The sequence below is a fragment of the Melanostigma gelatinosum genome (genome assembly GCF_949748355.1).
Source record: "Melanostigma gelatinosum genome assembly, chromosome: 2".
Lineage (NCBI taxonomy): Eukaryota > Metazoa > Chordata > Actinopteri > Perciformes > Zoarcidae > Melanostigma > Melanostigma gelatinosum.
This window is the reverse complement of record NC_136635.1, coordinates 28300232-28326296: the sequence shown is the minus strand read 5'-3', so window position 1 is coordinate 28326296 and position 26065 is coordinate 28300232. Positions and strand designations below refer to the sequence as shown.

The following is a 26065-nucleotide window of genomic DNA, read 5'->3' as shown; positions in this document are numbered from 1 at the left end:
TTAAGAAGGGAACCAGTCATCTGATCTTTTAGAAGTGTTTATTGAATGGCTCTTGAAAGGAACAGAAATCATTTGATATCTCAAAATTGTGACTTCTTATTATCACGCCGGGCCCTCTGTGATACTTAAAAAGAAAAAAAAGCCACTTGTATCAGGGCTCTCCAGCTCAGAGACACACAAAGCCGATGTTCTACACAACTAGCTTGTCATTTAGTGATACACACAGTTGATACACGGTCCTATAGGACGGGGGTCCCTTCACACCTTCTGCAGCAAACACAACATCCTTGCTTGTCGAACATACATTAGTTTGTTATTCTTAGACCAGGTATCAGAAGAAACTGTGAAGAAATTAATTATTGGAAAGTCTTCAAGTATAAATGTCATATTAAGCAATGTTTGCCCTCGAACATGCAGATATATGTCGACCACATAATCAGCCCACAGTGATGAGACGATTAGGAGGGAAAGATAAGAAGGCATTTTTAAAGCTCTCTTTTTGATATGTGGTCAAGCTACCTCGTACAAGAAGAATAAGTGCTCAATTATGCTTGAATAAGTTCGCCTCCCACTATCCAATTTCAACCCCTGGAGCAGCATGCAATTTTGTCCTAGTAATTATTTCTGAACAAATTCGTTTTCCATAGTTGCCTTTAATGTGTCTGAATCAGGCAAAACCGGATATAGAGGCAGTTTAGGAGTCTCTTGGTATTTGCAGAGTGTGAAAACCTGTATTTAATTGAGTGAATCAATAAGTGCTCTAATGCACTGTCAAAAGATCCGGAGAAATGAGCAATTTATTTACCAAACATTCTTAGACGTTCAGCCGAGCTTAGTTTTCAGGGCTTGTATAATTTAGTGTATATGATGGAGGTATAAATTTAGGTTTTGAGAAATTAAAACTGATTGTTCTAATGAATTCAGCCCTGGGGGGTTTACTTGGGAAAACTAAATGCTTTTAATAGTTTCGCTGCAGTGTCACATTTTAAAAGACAGTATCTCGCATCTTCAGAGTCTAGATCTTCCAAATTAAAAGTTCCTGTTCGAGCTCGTATTCTTTTCCTTTTATATGTTTTGATTTCGACTGTCCATCGATAGTGCATCTAGTAAGTCAAATAAGTGTCTAAGATGTATGTTTCCATATTTTGTTTCCTGTGATTGCCACGCCCAACACCAGTTATCCGGGGTGATTTTTTTTCAGCACCTTTTTAAAGATGCCCTCTCAAATCGTTTTTTTTTTTTCTTTCTTTCCCGGTGGCCCTATTGCCATCATTATGCAGGTAACTTACCGTGTCCAGGCCTGTTTATTGTCAGTGTTGCACCTGAGAAATCGACACATTGAGCATGCTCATTACAAAGCTTGCTGTTTGTAACAGTTATCCCAGCACATCTAGATAACCTGGAGGGTATGAATAAAGTACTACTCTGAAAATTAGCATGAGCGGATCTTTTACCCCCATTCTCCACAAATGAGAACAAGGCCATTAACATTTGTGTGTTTTCATTATGTAAATGGCGTTAACGCATACTCACAAATTGCCAACAGGAAAGCAATAATTTTCTCCGAGTGATCATAATGTGTCCAAGTGCGACGTCTTGATTATGACACGCTAATTACATATTGCCTCGTCCCCTCTTCTCTGTCTCTTCCTACAGATTCAGAAAAATCAAGGATCTTTAATGGTGAGTTTTATCGCGTTAGAATAGAAATAAAGAAAATAGAGGTTTCCCACACTATAGTCTGTTACTCTTGGTTGACTCTCTCATTTGTAAAAAAAACTCACTAAAATTGCATTTTTGCAATGAAATATTAGATTGTGGATAAACTGCTGGTATCACATTAGGTGCCATTATGGAATAATAAAAACATACAGGAGCTGAAGGATTGCTTTGCCTGAGCTCGCTGCATTTGATTAATTTAAGTAGATACTTTTTCTGTATCACACTATTGATTTTCCCAATTGCCAAGAAATTCCTTGTAGGCTGCCATGTTATTTTCATCTCCCTGTGTCTCTCCTCCTCCAGCCTCTCCAGTTACTGCAATGCATCGTTGATGAGGTGAGTCGTCTTATGTGCTTTTGCATCTAAAGTCAGTCCTAATGGCCCGGAAAGCTTATATTTTGTTTCCTAATGAAGCAAACCACTCAGGCGGCTTTGCTCCCCATTCACTCAACCCTTCACCCTATGCAACTGCCTCAGGCAATACACATATGCACACGCACATTACTGTAGAGGTTGGACCTGTCATGAGTGACACACACACACAAACATATACAGCAACAAAGCTGAATTCAGAGCACTACAGAGCCAATACCAAAGTATTTGTTTAACCAGGACTATTCTTATGACTGCACAGGGTTTGTTTCTCTATAAAAAAGGAATAACGCATTCATTTCATAATATACACTCAACATGTAAACATACACGCATATAAATAGAGTCGGACCGTACAAAACCAAAAAGAGAATATGCAAAAACAACTAAGATGAACAAACAAAGCAGCAACAGATACAAACACGTGGACGTAGATAATTTGCAAGATGTAATAGATATATACAGAGTAATATATATACAAAATATCTATTACTCTGTAATCCTTCTGTAAAAACAGATAGCCCTTCTTCTAGAATTTAACCTGCTCCTGCACTTCATCTTTCATTCAATCAAACAATTTCTGATTTCTGATTTTGGAATAACCCCAGCAAGAGACAAATAGAAAGACTCATTCTAGAAGTATATGATGAAATTACGTTTTAGTGATGTCTGCCGTATTTATGTCACTCTTTATAATGAGTTTACCTAGATTACATCTGATTCTGAAATGCTCTCATGTCCCTACACACACAGAGTTTTCGATTACTTGATGCATGGATAAGCTATTTTATTATGTCGGTGTCCATGAATGTGTAAGCTCACACTGCTTATTTTTTCATCAGAAGCAGCAATCACAACCTTTACCTTCCCCTCCTCTCTCGCTCCTTTTTTTGAGTTCTTTGCTGACGTGCACTGATAGAAGAAAAGCCACAATACCTCTGCAGCCTAAACCAGCGCCCCCCCCCCCCCCCCCCCCCAACCTCATCAGCAGCTATATCACACATTTAACATACAATGTCACTTGCCCTTAACTGCCTATAGCTTTGGCCGTAATTAATAATTAAATGCTTTTGGTTGTAATGGATTGACCCCGGCTGAACTGTTCATTAGTCAGCTAGACAGAGGCATCACTCAAAACTATTTTCCCTGTGCCTTGTCCTGTTCCTCCCCTTGAGGCGAGAGAACATTTCTGTTGTCCCTAGCGAGCCAGCACTGCCTTACTGTCCCAGCTAATGCAGTGCTTCGGAGGAAGAGACGAGAGCATAAGCACCCTTTGGAAAGATGGAAGTCGCTCACATAGAATTTAAAGGTTGAGGACTGCACTAGAGTTAGGATGTATGTACAGTAGAATACCCAGAGAAGTTCACAACCTCATTAAGGGAAGAAACCGTGTTTTTCATGCACTGTTCGTTTTTGGACTGTTTTGCTTCCATTCTTTTAGACTAGTGAAAATACATCCTCCAAAGTACACATTAAAGTGTTTCTTTAAATTCAGTTTCTCTCCTTCCCTCCTAAATTGACCAAAGGTTCGCATTAGATAATGCATTCTTTCAATATTTATAATTGATTCAATATTTATATTCTGACATTTTTTGTTTATATGTCATCCATAGCTTGATTTGTATAAGATTGTATTTTTAATTTTTTTTAATTTTGAATGTATGGCCTTTTGGCATTATTTTCTGATTCATGGAGTGATACAAAGAGATATCCAAAAATCTCTTTATAACAACCTTTGGCTCTAATGGGATAACGCAATTAAACACAAATGTGTAACCTGGCTTCATCCAATGTTCAGATTTCTGTTCTGGGAAAGTATGCAAGTTACCACATATATTTGATCAAATAAGAAACTGTTCTTCCCTCGGGCTCCCAAATCTAAAATCTTTTCTTTCGGGTCCTCCAAAGTCTATCCCAATCTTAGCGTCCTGTCTCAAACCCAGGTGTAATGTTTGACAGTGTGTATGACAGTATTTGTTGTATTCAGATTTAAGCCAAATAACACTCTCACACCTTCAGCTGGTACAAAATGCAACTGCTTTGCTAGATGTTTTGAAAAGTGCTTTACAAAGAAAGTTTAATGTCATTATAGTAGAACTTGTAGAATTTAGAGGCATTGTGAACTTTCACTGATACCATAGAGTAATTTATTTAAAGCTACGGTATCTTTAATTGAACTCCACACACCTGCCTTTAACATCATGGCAGATGTGATCAATTATATCTGACTCATTGACATGTAGTAAGTATTGCCCATTAGTACATACCGTACATGTGATCCAAATACCTTTTCCTTTGTCTGTGATGCTTTGATACTGTGTGTGACTTATCCACTGTGGATTTGAAAGTTGCTTTAATGGCTGAATGAGTAATAGGCTTCTGTGAGTGGATCATTAATATTATTGTAGCTAGAGGTATGTGTGTGGTGGGGGTGGGGGGGTGGAGTGTAACAGTCTGCCTCTCTTTTTCTTTCATTGTCTATCGCACACAAACACCATAAAGACCAAATAAATAAGGAGAGAACAGTTTTAAGGTAGACTCATCAACGGATACAGAGGGTTTTCATTTTCTCCCGGGTGAATCGCAAATCTCGATGTGCCGACGCAGAGGAACAACGATCTGAAATATATTTCGTGGCAAGGAGAAGTGACCTTGAAAATCATGACATCAGTAGAAAATAAAATGGAACAAAGAAAAGAAAAAGTGGTTGCAAGTGCACAGTTTACCAGACAGATGGACGTTCCCAAGGCTGTTTACCTAAATTACAACACATTCTGTCACTTACCTAGCACTATCGAGCCAGTTTAAAAATTACATTAAAAAAATTCAAAAGCAATATCTCTTTCTAGAAACAGTGTCCTAGTTTATGTGAATAATCCCAAAAAACAAGTTGTCTACAATCACATACTTGACAAATTTTATTAAGAACTTTGCTTCAAAATAAACAACAGTTCAAAATAAATGTAGGCATGAGGCAAACTTCAGAGAGAGTTTCTGCATATTGTGCCCTCTCCATGATGGCAAAACAGAGGTTCGCTTCCTCATGCAAGGGTCAGAACGTAAAGTGTCGACCAACTGACGTAACTATTGCTGTAACACACTTCAGCTGCTGGTTATTTGACATTGCTGTAGAAAAGATATCGAAAAAATATAAATGCTAGACATTTCTATATTGTTTTTAAAGATTCATATCGCCCAGCCCTAACCCCGTGGTTGTTCAATTTCAGTCAATTTAGCTATCCTCCATTTAAGTGCATGTAAATACGCTACACTATGATCCAGCATCTTATGAAATGTTTGTTGGTATTAGTGTACGGCAGAGAAACATGCTCGCCTTATTCAGTCTATGTCTTGAACAGGAAGTTCTCTGTTGTTCCCACCATCTGTCTGCTGTCCACCCTCATTAATGTGCCATTAATGTGTGTTGAATAGCAAGTGGCTCCACTAATAAAGAACTCCCACTTTAGTTTCAAGCCTGTAATTACTGATCTAATTTTGCCTAATAATTGCTTCACGGCAATGACATGTATATTTACTTGTACCCTCGTAGTGTGTGTTCTGTCTCATAGCGCAGCGCATTGACCACCAGAGGAATAATTCACGCAGACTAGTTACTTTCATCAGCCTGCTTGTCTTTTGTGCCATCGCCTGCTGCCACATCAAAGCTTTAGCGTTGTTCCTCTTAGCTGGAGACATGAATACATGCATAGATGTGTGTTTGTGCCTGCAAAAAGGTGCATGCAAATATGTGGGGACGGTGCAGAGAGAGATTTTGCATTAGATACGGAGCCTACACAACACATAAATGAGTTTGTGTAGGCAACACTTTACGCAAACTGTGGGCCCAGTTGATCCAATCGTGTGTGTGTGTGTGTGTGTGTGTGTGTGTGTGTGTGTGTGTGTGTGTGTGTGTGTGTGTGTGTGTGTGTGTGTGTGTGTGTGTGTGTGTGTGTGTGTGTGTGTGTGTACACCATAGTACAGTGGCTGCAAATTGTTTGGTACTCTCCCTCTAAACTGAGTGTACACTCAGGCTTGTGGTGTGCATTGCTCAAGGGCATTTGTTTGTGCATGCCTGTGTGTGTGTGTGTGTGTGTGTGTGTGCTATGATATATTGCTCATCCAAGCGGCGGCAGCACTGTGAAGTGCAGTGAGATTAGAAGGGAACCCATTCCTTTGTTAATTTAAATGGGTTCATGCATCATGCTTTGCGGGAGCCTGCCGATCAGAGCATTAAGGAATAGCGAACACTGCCCAGAGGTGTTTTTAATGGCACAGCAGGGCTTCAGATGTAAAGAGCTTTAATTCCCTGCATTTGAATAAACGCCTGGTTGTGAAACCAGGCTTTATGATTTTTTTGTGCATATCTGAGTACTTTGTGTATTTATGTTCATATCATTGGATGTCACTGCTATGCATATTGTACATCTTGTAGGTCTTAACACCTACTCTTCACTGGTCAACTTAGTTTTGATGTTGTCCGATAGTATCGTCCTCTTGTATCTCAGGTAAACATCTGTCTTGTGCACATGCTGTGTGTCAGGATGCATTATGTTACATTTCAACAATCAGCGGCACATATAGGAAGATTTTAAAAGAGGAAACCGCGAATCCTGTGCTTTTCACACACAATTTCATTCTTTGCTCTCTTCTGAAGTTCACTGGCGTTGAGACAAAAAAAAGAGAATACAGGTGTTTATTTGAGACGGCGTTTTCTATGCAGTGGTCCGAGTTTTTTCTCCAAGGATATTAAAGGTAAAATAAGTAAATATTAATAACCACCGGCAGAAGGAAAGAAGCACAGTGAGAATAGGGAAATGGATGGAGTAATGAGGTGAGGGGCAGTCTGGCCCAGCTGTTCTACATGACACGGTTCATAGACCCTCCATTGACAATATGTCACACGCCTGACACCCACACACACACACACACGCAAACACACACACAAATTCATAGTTTTAATTTTGGCAGCAATATTTAGTCGTTCTGAGACGAAATGTCCAAGTGAGTTTTAGTCAAATATTGTCACCCTCGTATTTTACGTCAATTTTAGTCTCTTAGTGAAAGAGAACTATGAACATTTGAGTCGTTTGAACAGTTTGGTTCTAGCTTCAGTTGCCATAATTGATGATTAATGTTGTTTGATTCAAAAATTTCAAAAATACTGCTTTTTTTTTTAAATGCAGGAAGGGGGTCTGATGTGCTGTAAAATACATAACTTAACAGTAAAATAGCCAGATCATTCATTCTCCACCATTCACAAACTCATCTGAATGGCTGAAAACAGTTTATAACATCTTTAATTACCCCAGTTTCTGCTTCCAGCTGCACCTTCAGGTATCTCTTGAGATTGGTACCATTTTAAAGCTTTATGTTTTTTACCGAACACCATTTCACACTCACTTTCTCTCTCCACAGGATCATAAAGTAGATCCAAACAACCGTGCGTTTCCTACTGTACCAAAGCTTGTTATTGCATCACGTTGTCTAGCCGCCATTCTCTCACTTTAGCCAAACTCTGATGGAAACATGATGGCGGTAGAAATCCAAACCATGGCAGCTTTATCATACAACAGTGTCTCTCACATTTGCACGTTCACCTTTTGAATCGCCGGCTTTGTTGATTGGTTGACCCAACGAGACAAATGTTGTGTCAGCCAGCAGGTGTTGTACATTAACTTGACTGCCAATCACCACTCAATGCTTCCATGAATACAGAGGATGAAGAGTGGAGAGTGTAGCCTTGAGGTGGTCGAGCAGTAAAGTGTTGGAAAATAATTATTATATAATTATTTTATCTAACTAATCAGGTTTAATTTTAGTCTTAGATCATAAGCAGTCCTCTTAACAGTTTCCCGGCAGAAAAATACATTTCAAACCAAAGTTTTGTAATTGCCAATTCAGCTCTTTTATAGAGGTTTAAACATATTTTTAACTTTGGTCAAAATCCTAAAAGTTTGTTTTATTAATCTAGTGTTTAATTGAATTGCCCAACACAGATAGGATTACGTTTAAATTGGGACTAAGTCAATCTAAACTATGTCTGACCTTAATCTTAGTTCATATCCCTGTTGATGTAAACCACCCTTGATCTATTTTTTATTTTTCCATTTAACTCGTGTCAGTTATGTGTCAGGATCCTTCAGTCAGTGCAGAGACTTGTCATCGTCCCAGTTTAAAATGTTACTACGGTAGTTGAATAGTTTTGTTCTTCTCCACAGGATCCTCCAGTATTTCCTGTCGGCCAGTTCAGTGAGAAGTTTGTTCACTTCATCACTCAGTGGTGAGTCAGTTACTGTTTAATACGCTTTGTTTCTAGAAGGACGGACACTGGAATTATTTTATTTAACATCTTCAGCTTTCAAATGGAATCGTGTCTGTTTGCAATGGCTGTTGACTGCATAGTGCATTTTTTTTGTGATTGTAGCGCATAATAGCTTAATATGTGTGGCACAGTCAGCCACCTGAGCCCCACAGAGCCAGACTGAACAATTACAAAGACCACAAGCTGCATTTGACATAGATGAACAAAATGATGGTAGATGAATCAATGGTATAATAGAAATACAATGGGATTTAAGTGCCTTTGCCTGTGTGTTAATGCGCTGTGGTTATAATGGTTTTAGCGATGATATTCAGTGCTGCTGATATTGAATAAAAAGTCAAGGAATGATTGGTTCATCTCATGCAACAGGACAAAGACAATGTTTACCCTGTGTTTGCCTCTGATTCATTAGCCTCTTGTAACCTTTACAGTTGCACAAACATCGACATACACACCCAAACCACATGCAAGCTGTGCGTGTGTGTGTGTGTGTGTGTGTGTGTGTGTGTGTGTGCACGCAGCACTCACTAGCTGGCTGTACCATCTGTTGTTTATCCCCCATGCCTGCTTTATTTACTCAAACAGGGCACCTCTCTCTCTCTCAGGACAGACTGAGGTACCTGCCCTGCCTCGGTGCAGAGCAGGCATTATCTTCTCTCAGGCTATTCTTAGAGGGTCATGGGCCAATCTTTGTAATACATGAACCAGTTACATGATGAACTGCACACAGGCCCCAGCACTAGTTCCTTTAAAGTCCCCAGTATACATACTCATAGAAACACACGCATACATCCACTGAATGAATGTGGTAACTGTAATAAGATCTATTAATTGAAAATATAAATTGAATTATTCAATTTGAACTGCATGTGCTGTGTCGTTAGGCTACAGTGTTTTTTGTATCGAGTCCTCTCTTTCGGTTTATTCTTTGCCATAAAAGGCTCTTCTTGAATATTCATCAGTAAATGAAAATGAAGAGTGTCTCACACGTTTACAGACGCGGCTGGATATACTCTGCTTTTGTCTCTCTTTTTCAGTATGCGGCGGCAACCCAAAGAAAGGCCTGCCCCTAACAACCTCATGGTAAGTTAAATCAAGACTTTCATTGAATAGTTCCAACCACAAAACGTAAGTTTTGAATAACTGTGTAAAGACGGTGGTTATATTCGTGCATTCCGATGAAAATTCAATTAAACATAATTCTATTTTGTGTGTTGCTTTGGGAATATACAATTGTATTTTTTTGATTGAGGTGTTTTTGGGTCAAGGACCCTCGAAGTTGTGATTGCTATGTGGAAACAACAGTCATGAACTTTTTACCTATAATGAAAGATGTCAGCGAGGGGCCAATGAGAAACCTTGAGCGAGGACTGAGACCTACTTCAGCAATAATTAGTTCAATTCACTGCGTTGGGTTCACCCTGAATGAATCAGGCCTAGCTGTTGTACAAGAGTCTGTCAAATCATTTTAGTTTACCAAAATTAAGTTTTGTACCGTAATGAAAATTTCAGCGAGGGCAAATTATTTCTAAGTGTGTGTCTGCCTGTCTTTGTGCGTTTAACGTTAAAGTGTGCCCATGTCGACCACATCGTTTGAACATCTAACAGTACTGAACAGCATTGATTCTCAAATTCCGAAAAGTTTGCTGTCACCAAAGTGACCTCCTGTCTCATCTGCAAAATGAGAGACATGTAGAGGCAAGCTTTTCTTTTATTCATGAATGTAAATCACGTACATTTACATACTTTACAATCAACTGTCAGTTACGTGCATAGTTTCTATTTTATAGCCGGCACAACATTCAGGTTACATTGAATAGCCTCCGTCAGTGAGTAGCTTATCCGGTATGTCCTCACTGAAATAATAACATTTCTAATCGGAATAGGAAATAACTCACATAGTTCAAAAATCCATCAATCCGTTTCCTCAGAGCTTATACGTTAGCAGCACAGTGATTTTTAATAATTTAACACCAACCGATTACAACAAAAATTCACACAAATTAAGTAACATTTAAATATTCTGAGTATTGTATGTAGATGAATCAGCTTTTATTAAAAAATTGTACAATTGAAATCCGGAAGATGTTGTAGTACATGAGTGTGAGAGTGAAGAATGCATATAAAGAGGACTAAGTTACAGCATATTGGAACAACAGAATCCCACCGATGACAAATCAAACTCACTGTAAAGGTCTGTATGGTGATGCCTCAGCAAAACATCTTGCGTTAGAACAATGGAGCCGGGCCGTTATTCACTTTGACCCAAATATAATACTCTGAGCAGCAGATGAAGCCCGCTCAGGGACAACTCTTTCTGGTCTGAATATTAAATCATCTTTATCACATCAGGACAGTGCGAGAGATGCCACTGTGTAGATAGGGGTACCACAAAAAATATGTCCCATCTCTAACTGGCTTAATCCAGTACATACATACGTGTGTGTGCTTTAAAATAAAAAAAGTCAGTTAATGTTGGTTTTCACTTGGCTGAGACTTCCTGTCTGAGAATAAGACAGCTGTAAGTTATCAAATTGATGAATATTCAAATACCAAAGCCAACGATTGTTTGTACAGTAGAGTTTTCTAGATAAGGGAGAAGACTCCACTTAGTTCCAGCTCCTCTTGTCAATGAGTGGTACACAAGCCACACCACATGCCTTCCTTCCCAATATTGGGTGATTTTCTCAGTTCTAGCATTAGCACACAATGCCACAGCAGTTTGCACAAACCGCCTTTTAAGAGTTGCAACACGCTGCGGTTTCTGTGTTAGGACCAAGGACAGCGACAGTTCGGTCCACAGAGAGAGGGGGGGGGGGTGTAAATGCAGAGCTGCTAACAGATTGTGTGTTCGCAGTCTCACACCAGAAAGGAGGAGTAAAGGCAAGGCAAGTTTATTTGTACAGCACATTTCAACAACAAGGTAATTCAAAGTGCTTCACATAAAACCATTAAAAGCATCAAAACACAAGGCAAAAGAAAAGGAGATTTCAAAAACAATTAAAAAACAGTGTAAGAAATAAAATGCAGTAGTAAAATGCAGAAATGCAGGAAATTGATTAATATATGAATTGAACGTGGTTCAATTAAAGGCAGCAGCAAACAGAAAGGTCTTCAATCTTGATTTAAATGAGCTGAGGGTCTCAGCAGACCTGCAGCTTTCTGGACTTTGTTCCAGATATGTGGAGCAGAAAAACTGAACGCTGCTTCTCCATGTTTAGTTCTGACTCTGGGAACAGAAAGTAGACCGGTCCCAGACGACCTGAGGGGTCGGGATGGTTCATAAGGTAGCAGCAGATCAGAGATGTATTTTGGTCCCAAACCATTCAGTGCTTTGTAAACCAACAGCAGGATTTTAAAGTCAATTCTTTGTTGGACAGGAAGCCAGTGCAAAGACCTCAGAACTGGAGTGATGTGATCCACCCTCCTGGTCTTAGTGAGGACTCGAGCTGCAGCGTTCTGAATCAACTGCAGCTTTCTGACGGCCTTTTTACAGAGACCTGTAAACACACCGTTACAGTAGTCCAGTCTGCTGAAGACAAATGCATGGACAAGTTTTTCCAAATCCTGTTGAGACATAAGTCCTCTAATCCTTGATATATTCTTCAGGTGATAGGAGGCTGATTTTGTAATTGTCTTGATATGGCTGTTCAGGTTGAGGTCTGAATCCATAACTACACCTAGATTTCTGGCTTGGTTTGTGGGTTTTAACATCAGTGACTGAAGTAAAGGGAAAAATGTTGTCTAGACGCTCGCTGTGGATTCTTGCCTCCAGACAGAAGTGGCTCTCTTGAAGGAGAGACCATGCACTGTTACTGTCGGGGAAGTTAGACTTGCGATTGTGTTGTGCTGCTCAATTTAGTTTTTGTAACTGCTCAGCTTAATTTGAACACAACTTCCATTGTTTGTGTTGAGTGAAAATTAATATTTGAAGAGAGACTGAAGTGTCTCGTCGTGGTTTCTTGTGTCCTTCATGACCTGGTTTCACAACCAATGCTTCATTCCAACACAAAATAATGCACATGGGTCACACCGTAAATCGGGTACCAATATTGATTTCTGGGTCAGCCTGCTTGGCCTGCTGCCACCGCGACCCGACCCCGGATAAGCGGAGGAAAATGGATGGATGGATGGATCCAGGACTCTGGACCAGCCACACACTGCTTCTCCTCCTTTTATGGTTGCTTTTTCATCACTCCTGTCAATGTTTCCTTTTTCTCACTTTCCTCCTCCTCTGCCCCACTTCCTTCAAATTCACGGTGCTCCCTGTGCTCTGTTTAAAATGTCCACCGTTCTCCCTCTTTCTCTCTATTTTCTACTCCTCCTTTCTCTCCACCCCTCTCGTCTTTCCTTTACCTATATTTCCTTTCATTTTCCTCCTCTGAACTGAGATATAAGGTCATGGATGCCTGCCTTTGTGGCACCAGCCTGCTGATTGTCTTTCTCTCTCCTCCTCCTCTTCCCCTTATTCCTCCCCGCCTCTCGCTCCACCTCCCCATTCCCCCAGCCTCCTGAGTACATTAAAACTCTTTACCTATTCTATCTGTATGTTAATGCAGCTAGCCACAGCTCTCCTTCTCTCCTCTCCCTCTGCTTTACTGAAAGTGCCGTAGTGCTCTCAGTTGCAACTCATTCCTCCTTAAAGGTAATGTGAGAACATCACACAATAGTGTATATACTGAGCAAATAATGTTGTTTTATGACCATACAAACTCACCTAGTAGCTCTAGTTTGCTCATCAGGTTTCAGCGTGTGGTTTCTCTAATCACTGGTACAGCTTTTATTGACGTCATTATTTTCACTTGGATTCTATCCTATTAGACGTTCTTTAAAGGGCTGCTGTTTGATTGCATGCAAGCTCTTGATGGGTTCTGTCCCTGAAGCTTGACACAGTATGCTTCAACGACTTGCACTGGATGCTATGTGCATGCTATTAATATTTCATCCTAATCTGTTCAACTTTATCACTTTACCTGGCAAAACATTTGTTAATGCTACAGTTTGTTCCTATCATGAACAGAGGGAGAGAGAACAGGGAGAATACAGAGAGAATTATCCGTCAACAATAAGTTAATGAGAAGTAGCATGAAGGGGTTGTGTGTCCCTCACGTAATGGCTATATGGTGCACTACAGCAGGAGGTTTTGAACTTCAATGCAAAAAGGCATGCATTGCACTTTGCTACCATGACGAATGACGTAGTTGTCTCTGACATAAATGTCATTTTCTTCTCCAACAATGTGGAAACCTATAGAAACACAGGCCCAGCTGCATATGTGGTGGGGGCAGTAGGATGGTGTGTTTTGTGAGGCGAAGACGGCGAATATTAGAAAACTGTTCAGGTGCTTGATAAAACATTTGTTCATTTATACCAATTAGTAAAATCTGAATTTTTTTTAAATTTCATTGTTGCTCAAAAACCACACTTAAAACAGCAATGTTAGTCGTGTAAAATCCAGCGAATTTCAGACTCGGGCGTAGTTTTAAGTAAAATTGTATATTGTATATATTGTGCGTGCGTGCGAGTCATATGAAAGTGATCGGCCGGTCGTGGCGATCAATTGAAAACCATCCCAGTTTCGATCAGCAGTTAATCAGTGGCTTGCTGAAGATTTACACCATGACTCATGATCTGTTTGTCTTTTTGGTGGACGTTAATTAATGAAGAATAAATATCTAACTGAGCTCTGTCTGGCTGTATCACCAATACCTCACCGGTATCAGCAAGCGATCTTTCTTCTTTTTCTTCCATTAGCAAAGAAGCGCATGATGAGCCATCAGAGAGGACACTGAGGGTGTTTGTCTCCCCTTGTACTAATGCATCTTTCATTGTGGACACCTTATCCTGTCATCATCAGCTGATGACGTTGGTCGGTTGAGGAGACTTTCCGTTGGCGCGCTCCCAGGACGTTGGCTTCAGAGTATTTGGTGATGACCCATCCTGTCTGAGGTTTCCTGCTTTTGGTTCTAAAGAGGCCGTCTTTCTCCTCCCTCTTCTCCTCCAACGTGAGGCCTGGTCCGTGTGCTATTGACGTATTTAATTAGCTTCAGCGCAAGAAAGACAGAAAATGTAGTTTTTGGTGTGGCAGTATTTTGTGTATCTATGTGCTTGTTCTTGCATGTTTTAATGTGTGCGTATGAGAGAAAAGGAAAACAAAAGTGATGATCCCACACCCTTATGTTCTTTGATTGTGATTTGATGGACATTTCATCAGCCCCCCTCGCATCATCCCTCGTTCCCCAGCCAGCAGCCTTCACACAGCCTTTTAGCACCCTTGTCAATGCTATTCTGCTTTTCTATTCATAGGCACACATACACACACGCACACATTTCGTAGCCCCCTTTCAACCCCGGAGACACCAGATGAGCCCCACGGTTCTCCACAAAGGAAGTCCCTCCTGTGTCTGACTGTTCCTAAATCTAGTTTCGACTCACAAACGAGCACACGCACACACACACACACACACACACACAGATAGGAGCTGAGTAGCATCAAGTTTTGTCCACTTCCAGCGCCAGTAATAAAAACATGTTTGTTCTTAACAAACACGCCCTGACTAGTTTAATATTAATCCGTACTCTAGCGGTCATAAACTGCCCCGTCATTTAATAATTCCATTTATTTTCATTCATTCATCATGTCGGACAACAAGGATGTGTCAACTTACCACAATGATACCATTGTCTTTTATAAACTGTAGTTTAAGATGTTGTGTTATCAAAGCAGCGACATCCTACCGTCCCTGACTGAGTGACGACCCATTATTGGGACGAGCATCTATGAGATGAGGCATGAGGTGCACTGGAGGCCACAAGGCAACACACATGGTGCTTAATATTTACCGGACATCCACAGAATGTGGCAGATGCTCTGAGTATTCATTTTGGATCAATAATTTAGCAGATTTATTTGTCTTGGTTTTTATGTGTTTATGGTTCATTTTTGAAGATATTGCGTTGTTTTGCGACACAATTTCTGAGCAGAAAAAAAATCGTTTTATTGACTGTTTGTGGAGATACCGACTACATTAGACATTTCATCATCTATATGCGAGTTGTTTTTGGTAATGCTTTATGAGGGTGAAGCACGAGTTCTAGTTCTCGCGTCTCAAACTTTGGGAGCAGCTTTAGCGTCTGAGGAGTAGGTGTTTACATCGCTACATGTGCGAAAAGGATTTCCACATGCATGCTTGCGTATCATCTCTTGTCTCTTTTCAGACTTGTGCCAAATCACTCTCGTCCTCCCTAAACTCTCCTGTCAGCACCTTCGCTGACAAATGTTTTCACATTGCACCCATGGGTCTTCATTGACATGAACCCCATTCACACATACAGGGACTGCAGACGGTACGGCTGCACAACGGTTCACTCACGTCATTTTCAATGAGAGCTGTATTCAAAATGGCACTTCTTGTCCAATAAAAAAATCATTTTTGGCACAAATTACTTTTATGTCCAAATCAACATTCGTGATTTGACCAAATCAAGGATTCTTTTTGTTCAGGTGTAAAAATAAATTAGACTGTCGTGAATATTGTAGCTGAAACGACTTTGTCTTATCTTTGAGTTAAATGGTCAGTTAATCATTGAAATAATAGGTAGACTGTAATTAATTGGTATCTTATAAGGTTCAGGGACACCAAGAATGTCAGTAAGGTTAAGACAGTATTTCATATGTTACACTCCTGGTCACTGTCACTACCTCTGTTGGTCTGGACCACTAGCCAGTAGGATTTGTTCGTTCATCGGCGCGCTCCAGTATGAATCCTGCTGCGCTGGACATCTTTTCTACACTTGGTTGGGGACTAAACTGGGCCGTGAGAAGGATTCTCCTCGTTCTCCTCTTGCCTCTCTTGTTTTACAACCTTTTTTTTTTTTTTCTACTTCTTTCCATTTCAGTGGCTAACATTTAGTTTTGCGGCTCATTGACAGGTGGCTATCAGGAGAAAGCGCTGCCTCACTGTGCAAACAGTTTTGAAAGCAGCAGATACATTTGAAAGTAGCATTAGTTGCTTGGACCATTAAGTTTAGAGCATTGTAACTCTCCGAAGAGAAAAGTCCCTTTCCTCTGCACTCGGATTGACCAAAGTGCACACACACACACACACACACACACACACATACGGTACTGTTCACACACACGAACCAATGCCAGCCAGTTTCCAGAGGGAGCGAGTGATTAGCATGCAAATCTGTAAAGACCTAGTTATTCTATCTACCTCCTCACCCTCTCCCTGTCTCTCTCTCTCACACACACACACACACACACACACACACACACACACACACACACACACACACACACTGACAAACACTATTCCAATGAGGTGATGACCAGTCTCTTGTTATAATTGCCTCAAACTCCTTTTAATTTCTTTTGAGCGTATTAATCATACATAGAGTTATTTAAAATCGCATAAATTAATCTTAGATTAAACAGATCCGTCAAAGGCTTCAAACAATTAAAGAGTGAGGTAGAATTTCCCCTGGGTTCAGGCCATTTCTATTTGAGCAGTTGCAGGTGATTATCCCATTTTGATGTGGCCAGACGGTGATTAATGTCACTTTTAAATGAGTCCTCCCCCCCCCCCCCCCCCCCATCTCACCTCTGTCCACGCACCTTGACAGCAGAAAGTCAAAACACCTCCAGTGACCTAAGGAGTAGTAATCCACTCTGTATTTATAACTCTTGCCTTACATGGCCCATACTTCATTTGAGTTGCAGGTATTTTAATTATTAGGTGTGTGTGTGTGTGTGTGTGTGTGTGTCTGCATCAAACCAAGACTCTTGAGGCAGCTTATGTCTGATTATAATTCAGCAGGAAACGGTCTAAATGCATTTTCCCCAACCCGGGGGTCTTTTGTGTTGGGTGGTGGGGTCGTATAAGATAAACCTCATCAACAAATCAGAGAAAAAGAAGAAATGTTTCTGCTACGCTGACTTATGTTCCTCTTCTTGGGCTTTATCTAAATCGAATCTAAACCTCAGCGTTTTTCTTGCGTATTCAGGGCTCTAAAACTATTAAACTCTTAAATAGACGACATGCAAAAGGAACATCACTGTTTGCTTGGACTGCTCATAGCCACTCAGCCAAAAATGTGTGATGGGACTGGTTCCTGTTTTGTTCCAGATGTGTATTCAGAATGCACACGTTGGAATCTCTTGTTGCCACCTGCTCTGTAGAGATCAGCGATCCTAAATCTCCTAAATGTCCAGTCCCTCAAACATGCTTGGTATTTGCAGCAGATGAGATGTGGACAACTACAGCCGTGTATGGTACATAAAGTCTGAGTGTGCAGGGAGTTTAATCTGCTGCTATTTTTACTTTCGGTTGTAACTAAATAAGGACAATTAAGTTTAACTCGTGACGAAACAACGGCTCGACAAAGTCCATTTAATAGCTGTTCCGGAGCTTTCGATCGTATCGCATGAATGAATGCAGTTTGAATTGTAGATTAGCTTAGAGTTCCATATCTCTGAGCACTTTATGGACATTTTTACATTGTTTTTTGTCCAAGCTTAAAAGTTTAGATTGGTTCTTGGCTTTGGAAACAGTAGCTAACGAAACAAACTCAACACAAGGTCCATTGAGTGGCTTTCCATCAAAAATATACACCACATTATCAGTTTACTGTCATGTCTTTTATCTCTCTTGTATGCTTTTTCTAGTTCTCTCTTTCTCTGTTTTATTAATTGTGGTGTGTGCGCGTGCGTGTGTGTGTGTGTGTGTGTGTGTGTGTGTGTGGGGTATGATGAGCCACGCACCTTCATCCAGGTCAGATTCCAGCAGTTGTCTCTGGCCTGTCGGGGTTAATTTCTGGAGCAGAGGTGAAGCGCTGGATTTTAGAAACATCACTCAGGACTTCCTTCTTTATTTCTGTATTGCACCCTCTCTACAGAGGCAAGGAAGAATGATGGATGAGATGGGTATTCAGCACATAGGGGCACCCAGGAGCGTCCACTCCACCCGTCTCATACTGACACACACACACACACACACACTGATATGAGAGTAATTAACCTCAGACTGTGTTAACCCCAGCTGCCCATTAGAAGGACAACAGGATTGATGGGGCTCCCCCCAGTCCTTCACAATCTCTACAGTTTGTGCAGGATTAGAGCACGCTGGAATGTGTTAACATGTTCTTTTAAAATATAGATCTACGCCAGACCAAACATGTGGGGGTTGTATTATCACAGTCAAAAGTAACGCCAGTGAGAAAAGAGAGAGCAGAAGTGAAACAAAGTGGATTTACCACAATAACTCACAAATGTCTTCACCCTTCATGTGACTTTATTTTGATACACTGTGCATATTCTTCCGTTTAGCATATTTTCCGGTGTAACCGCAAATAGACAGGAATGATCCCAGGAGGAAGAAAGTGGACCGTCACTGCCAGGGTGTCCTACTTTGTAGCTAATCTTACATTGTCTGCACTAGTTCGGGTGTTGCTGGGGGGGATTTTAACGTTGAAGAAACTGCTGACGACAACACTGTTCACTTTGAAATCACTTCCAGCACCAAAATTCAGACGGACCACGTTAACGTCCAGCAGATGAACAAAGTGGAGTATGTAGTCCCTTACAAGACAGATATTCTCCTCAGTTGATGGCCAAAAACATTGTACGCTGTTTTAAAACAGATATTTATTAATTATTTCCTGCAATTACTTGTCGCTTATTGGCCAACATCTACACAGATACCAATATATCTCGAGTTATTCTCATATTGACCTGGCAGGCACCAAATAACTGAGCCAAAATTGTTGTCAATGTCTTAATCTATAGGCAGACACTGTTCAGGTTAAACCAGATTTTAGCCCAAAATTGGTCACCTCCAACCAACTTTAGAATCAGGCCAAAGTCCTGCCTGCTTGGGTTGTAGTTTGTGGTGCATTTTGAGGGAGGACACAAGTCGTAACGACTGATTATTTGCCTTAAAAGTCTGGATCAGATGGATTTCTTGCATCTCCAAAATTGCAGTTTGAGAAGTTCCTTGGTTCAATGGCCGCTGTGCTTATCGTATAAATATCAGTGCAGTTGTATTTTCCATGTTGTGGTTAAAACCGTTGAGTCTGTGCTGTGAGCTGCAGAACGAACCGATCATATTGTCTGCATCTTCTAGTCATCTAGGGCTCCTCCCTGTTCATAGTTTGCACAAAGTCACGCTGCCTTTCTGCCTTTCTTTCAACACTGTTGAGGAGGTCGTCGTCTTGTCGAATTAACTTTAGTTTGTATGAGATGTCACCGGACAAAACCGCCCCGGAGTTCCATGCTGTCCTCAGTCTGAGCAGCAGGGGGTCAATTGATGCGTACAGTGTGAGCATGAAAGGCCGATTCAAACAGAGTGAGTTAACACAATGTACGAGGTTAATAAATAGCATGCACAGTGTCTGGCCAGTGTTGGAGCTGAACTCTCATTAACAGTGACAGTCTCTTGTTGTTAAGGACAGATATCGTGGAAATCAGTGTTGACAAGTTCATTTAAACTGGCCGGCCACAGCGTTGTTTATCTAATTGGACATCTAGACACCACAAATAAAATCCGTGGTCAGCCTCAGTTGACGTGTCTCATTTACAACCTCCTCGCCTCTCACCTCTGACCCCCCCGTGGGACCTCTGCGACCTCGGGCTCTGGTCTGCAAAGTCCCCCCAGATGAGGCCGGTGATTGGGACTGTTGTCGCTGAGATATCACATGCGACACCTCTGTCTCTGTGCTGCCGCGGTAACAAGTGAACACTGCCAGCGTTTAACAAAGTTGATGAGCTACGACTCGGCAGACTCCGGCCACACGTTTGTTGGTTTTCAGGAGCTAATTTATTGTCACTGTTGACGGAGTGATTTTGATTAAGACCATATGAAAGAATTAATGTCGGCGGCAAAAGCATTTTATTTTGAAATGGTGGACAAAGATGGTTTGTGTTGCTATGTTGAACGCTCATTTTACCCCCGTTATGACTCACCTAGATCATTAAACTGCAAAGATATTTCTTTAGAATGCCCTGACAGGCCATCACTTCAACGTTAAGCATTTAAAACCAAATCTGTTGTACATGAATATTTAAGAGGGTTTTAATGATGTACCTGTGTAGTTTATTTGTTTTTTATTATTATTTCTCTATTCGTGGTTTAGAATAATTATACAAGTAGAACTAAACCGAACACTTCACATAAAGGCGTTGTAATGTTTGTGGCTCCAATCTGTTCGATGATAAAACGTTATATTGCTGAATAGGTTTAAACTTCTTTTGATAGCTGTTGGAATATCTTTTTTGTTGAGTGTTTTATGAGAAAGCTCATTACTTGTGTTTTTACGGCCACTTCAGTCCATTTCTTTTCCATTTTGGATGACAATTATTCTGAAGGGCATCCATAAAGATTAGTGGCATCAGATATTTCTTAATGCTGAAATGTTTATTTCATTGTAAATGGAAAGTGAAATGATTTTTCAATCGATGAATCCAAACACTTGAGTGAAGGTGATTATTGTTACACTTAGTCTTTTAACTAAAAGCTCTTATTTGGTTCGTCAATGCATTTAAAGGGACAGTTCAGATGTTCTGAAGTGGGGTTGTAGGAGGTACTTTGGGACAGTTCGGCTTGCACGCCGCCCAGTTTTGAGCAGCAGACGGGAACAAAGCAGCAACAAAACATGTTAGCCACCTAAAAGAAAGGCCCACTTAAAAAACAACCAGTATCAGTTTAAGAGCACGCTATATTTAGAATAATTCACCGCTTTATCGTGCAGTCAGACAGCCTTTACCGACGGGGAGCTGACACTGTTATCTATGCTCTCTGCAGACTCCTTTGACTAAAACGTTACCTCGCAGAATACGGGAGCTACAGGTCCCTTGCGAGAGGGGTAAGATAAAGCGGTGAAGATATTCCAAACGTAGCTCACCCTTAAACAGATATTGACTTTTCATGCCATTACATTCAATTTGAAAGTGTGTCATAGTTTGTCTTTAGAAATAACTTTTTATTGTCAGTATGGCAAATCCAAGTCTTGCAGATAAAACCTTTTAAATGCACACATTTTCTTCTGAACATGTATTTCTTCTATATAAGACAAATTGAACCCAAACTTCCTCTGTCAGCTGTTTTCTGAATACCTCTGTCCTCTTTGTTTTTCAGGATCATTCCTTCATCACACAGTTTAACGACGGTAATGCAGAGGTGGTGTCGATGTGGGTTTGTCGCTGTCTGGAGGAGAGACGAGCTCAGCAGGTTCAGGGACACGTCTGACGTCCTCCTGCTGTCCGCCAATGATGGACCAGAGCATTTAATCCTACACCTTGAACACTTATCAAAGGCTTCAGGGTCAAGTACGTCCATATGCGCTGTACAAGTGACTCGATGTACATGGACAAAAATCACCAGATGTTACAAGCTTTATGTGAGTATTGTTTTTATTCAACAGCAGTCATGCGCCGGGAGAACAAGGAGCTCACGTCCTTTGAACTTTGCAAGTATTCTCTGCATCCCAGAGAGGTCTGCTCTTTCTTTCTAACGTGGGTCTCCATCTGCAGCTTCGTCCTCACGTTTTTCGGGAATATATAGAAATGGCGTGAGCACATTGCGGTCTGGTGAGTGGAGATAAATGTTCCTGATCGAAAGGATCAGTGAGGAAACTTAAAAGCATATACTGCAATACGCTCTGTTTTGGGGACGGTATCTCAAATAACCGTCTTGTGCGTCACTGTTGACAGCCCTCTGGTGAACGTTACGGTCTTTGCCTGTGAGTACCTGCCCATGTGTGTGTGCCTGTTTTTCCAGTGATGTAGTTTATTACCTCAGCAAACTTAGGTTGACACCGCATTACTCCCCCCCACCCCCCCAATAATTACTGTTTTTTTAATTCCTGGACTAGAACATTTGTATTTCTTAACGAGTGTTTGAGTGAACAACAAGCCGCCATTACCGATAACGTTGAAGCAGCTCTGAAGTGTTAGAGTGCAAGGAAATATTGACATGCATCTTTTCCTGGTTCTCAAGCGTACGGACCAAACAATGAATTGTTGTCACTCATCGGGAGGAGCTGGGCTTCTCTCCGTTTGAACCTGTTTTTAAACTCTTCTCTTCTCTTATAGCCTGACGTTGAATGCCACTGAATGAACAGGTGGAGAGAAAATTGTGCCGAAGCAGTTCTCCTTTTTGTTATTCAGGGAATAGATTTGTTTTTCTTAGAATTCATTAAGAAAAAGACACTTAACAGAAACCATATCTCTAATAAACCAACACTTTTTATATTCTAAGTTACTGTTTTATCCACTTACTCACCAGTCGATCCTTACTGAAGAAAGATATGTCGTGCTACAGAAAGCATGTGTTTTTTTATTTGATTGCGAAATGAGATCAGTTGATAAAGGCAGCGCACTTAACACCAAAGACCACTGACGACCCAAATGGTGAATTGTATGTATTTCTCATGACTTAACCCTCCTGTTACTTTTGGGGTCAATTTGACCCCATTCAATGTTTAACGTCTTTAAATAAATAATTTACATCATTTTTTTTGCTTCATATTTAATGACTTTTCCTAATTTAACGGGGACAACTGGGTAAACATAAAATTAACATGATGATATGTTTTCAATGTCCTGTACACATGCTGTACGCATCGGTGTTCTTTGGGGTCAATTTGACCCCAGGCTGTTTTAGCTGTGTAAAACATATAAGGTCATCCACAGGTCAGACACAAAATCTGCAGGTGCAAGCACAAGTATTTGCACCGGCGGTATATTATAAAACAATCTACAAAGTAACACATTTGAACCAATTTGTGTTTGGTGGGGGGTGGAGCTGGTGCTACTGTGAGAGCCTGTGAGTGCTATAAAAGCTTGGTGCTTTGGGTGGTCTCTCTTTCTGCTCTCTCTCTCAACTGAAAATGACTTCTAAAGAAAGATATTCTATCAGTGAGGTGTTGTCACAGCTCTTTGACCATGAAAGTGACATAGAGGAGGAGAATGTCTCTGAGACAGAGGATGATGTTGAGAAGGACCCTGATTATGAGGCATCCTCCTCTGCTGAGAATGAGACACTCAGTGTTGACCCTCCTGTTGTCTCTCAACCACCAGCAAACACTCTACCTTCCAAAAATGGAAAGTTATTGTGGTCCGTCTCCCCACTTGAACAACAGGGTAGACTTGGTGCTTCTAATGTCATCAAAATGGTTCCAGGTCCCACCAGATACGCTGTCAGCCATGTCAATGACATAAAATCAGCATTTGAGCTCTTCATAACACCATCAATTGAAAAGGATATACTTGAGATGACAAATTTAGAGGGCAGGCGTGTGTATGGGAAGAGTTGGAAAGACTTGGATGTGACCGACTTGCAAGCCTACATTGGGTTGCTCATTTTGGCAGGAGTGTACAAGTCAAAAGGCGAAGCAACAGCAAGCCTTTGGGCTGCTGACACTGGAAGGGCAATATTTCCAGCCACCATGTCTCTAAACACCTTCCATGTTTTCTCACGTGTCATACGCTTTGATGACAGAGAAACAAGGCAGGGCCGACGAGAGCGTGACGAACTTGCAGCAATACGGGATGTATGGGACAAGTGGGTTCAACGATTACCCTTTCTTTATAATCCAGGCCCCTACGTGACTGTGGATGAATGTCTGGTTGCATTTCGTGGACGCTGTCCCTTCAGACAATACATTCCGAGCAAACCGGCCAAATATGGAATCAAAATATGGGCAGCATGTGATGCACAGTCTAGCTATGCTTGGAATATGCAGGTGTACACTGGTAAATCCCCTGGAGAAGCGCCTGAAAAAAATCAGGGCATGAGGGTGGTACTTGACATGGCTGAAGGACTGAATGGTCACAACATTACATGTGATAATTTGTTCACATCGTACGCCCTGGGTGAAGAACTTCTCAAAAGGAAGATTACCATGTTGGGGACAGTGAGAAAAAACAAGCCGGCGCTTCCCACTGAGCTGCTTTTGATGACGAACAGGAAGGTAACATCTTCAATTTTTGCCTTTACTGACAAAGCCACTGTCGTCTCCTATTGCCCCAAGAAAGGGAAACGTGTCCTGCTGATGAGCACCATGCACAAAGATGCTGTCCTGAGCACCAGAGAAGACAAAAAAACACAAATGGTCTTGGACTACAACGAGACAAAGGGAGGTGTTGATAACCTGGACAAGGTCGCAGCCACATACAGCTGCCGACGCATGACTGCCCGTTGGCCCCTTGTAATTTTCTTCAACATCATTGATGTGAGCGCCTACAATGCCTTTGTAATATGGAGGGAAATGAACAAGGACTGGAACAGCGGAAAACTGAGTCAAAGGAGGATTTTCCTGGAGCAACTGGGTTACGCGTTTGGTGAAACCTCATATCGAGAGAAGACGGTGCCTTCCGAGAGCATCAACAGCTGCTGCAACCGTTGTGAAGGACATCCAAACAGAGACATACACCCCAACTCCTCTAGTGGTTCAAACTGGAGGCAAGAAACGTGGCAGGTGCCAGGTCTGTCCCAACAGAAATGACTCCGAGACCAGCAACACCTGTGTGAAATGCAAGAAATACATCTGCAAGGAACATGCATGCACTCTCTGCACATCATGTGTACAGTAGTGCACACAACAGGCTGGAATGTACCTTCTGGTGGCCTGAAGGAAAAGTAACATACTGTTCATATTCTGTCAAACTAATTTTAGTGACCATGTAACTTTGTTTTTTACTATCTCGCACATACATATTCGCATTAGTAGCATAGAACAATCCCTGATGCACACGTCTTTTTCTTATAGTTTTTTTTTTTTTATACAGAAGTGTTATGTGTTATTTACTGATGTTCTGATGATGATGATGTTCTTTAAAAAAAATAAAATCCTTCAAAATTTTGGAAATTGGTTTTGTTTTTCCTGGGGTCAAATTGACCCCGAATATAACGAATGTTACTAGTCTTAATAACAGAAATAGTTTTTCATTCCAAACTTTACAGATAACAAAAATATGTACTTAGAGATAATATAAAGCCATTAAAACACCAACAAATTATCTCTTTTAAATGATATGTCAATCAGTGAGATTTTATTCTGATCTGCATATTTCTCCATAGTCGCTTAACAGGTATTCCCGGGTGTTTAAGGGGGTGGGTGTCTTTTTTTTAAAAATTGAATGCGCTATTTAGGTAGCCAACAAACAAGCAAAAAGTTCCTTATACATAAACTTGGAGAAAAATGTAAATTATGATCATTTTCTGGAGGTTGAAATTGCTGGGGTCAAATTGACCCCAATAGTAAAAGATGTTAGTAAATTTGAAGGTAACAGGAGGGTTAAGCGAACATAATGGGTTAATTTGACAAGGTTTTGGTGTGCAGCTGCTGAAATGTGTAGAGCTCAAGTGCAATTAAAGGCCATTTCTTCTACAAAGGCACAGTACGCGCGGCTTACAAGGACACGATGTGTATCGCTGGAAACTAATGTAACTGCAGTAGATCAGCGCAGAAGAAAAGGTGTAAAGCAGCAGTTTATTATACATGTGATGAGTTTATTCTGCACACTGTTCAATGTGCTTTTGTCCTCTTTCAGGACGAGGAGACACGTGGATGGTTGATATTCACCGGCCTTTTAACTGTAAATCATCAAAAACTGAGAACACATTTGTTGTTTGGAGAACAATCAAG

General features: G+C 40.9%; 1 protein-coding gene across 2 annotated transcripts in view; it reads left to right on the top strand.

The window, feature by feature from the left end:
- map2k5 (mitogen-activated protein kinase kinase 5) overlaps positions 1-22894 on the top strand; it is a 49973-nt gene extending 27079 nt beyond the window's left edge. For both annotated transcript variants that reach the window (XM_079293202.1, XM_079293201.1), the window contains 5 exons: positions 1657-1683; positions 2026-2058; positions 8313-8374; positions 9454-9499; positions 21553-22894. In XM_079293202.1, the coding sequence (XP_079149328.1) occupies positions 1657-1683; positions 2026-2058; positions 8313-8374; positions 9454-9499; positions 21553-21663 (279 nt within the window). In that variant the 3' untranslated portion in view covers positions 21664-22894. The remainder of the gene's footprint in view (positions 1-1656; positions 1684-2025; positions 2059-8312; positions 8375-9453; positions 9500-21552) is intronic.
- The last annotated feature ends 3171 nt before the right edge of the window (positions 22895-26065 follow it).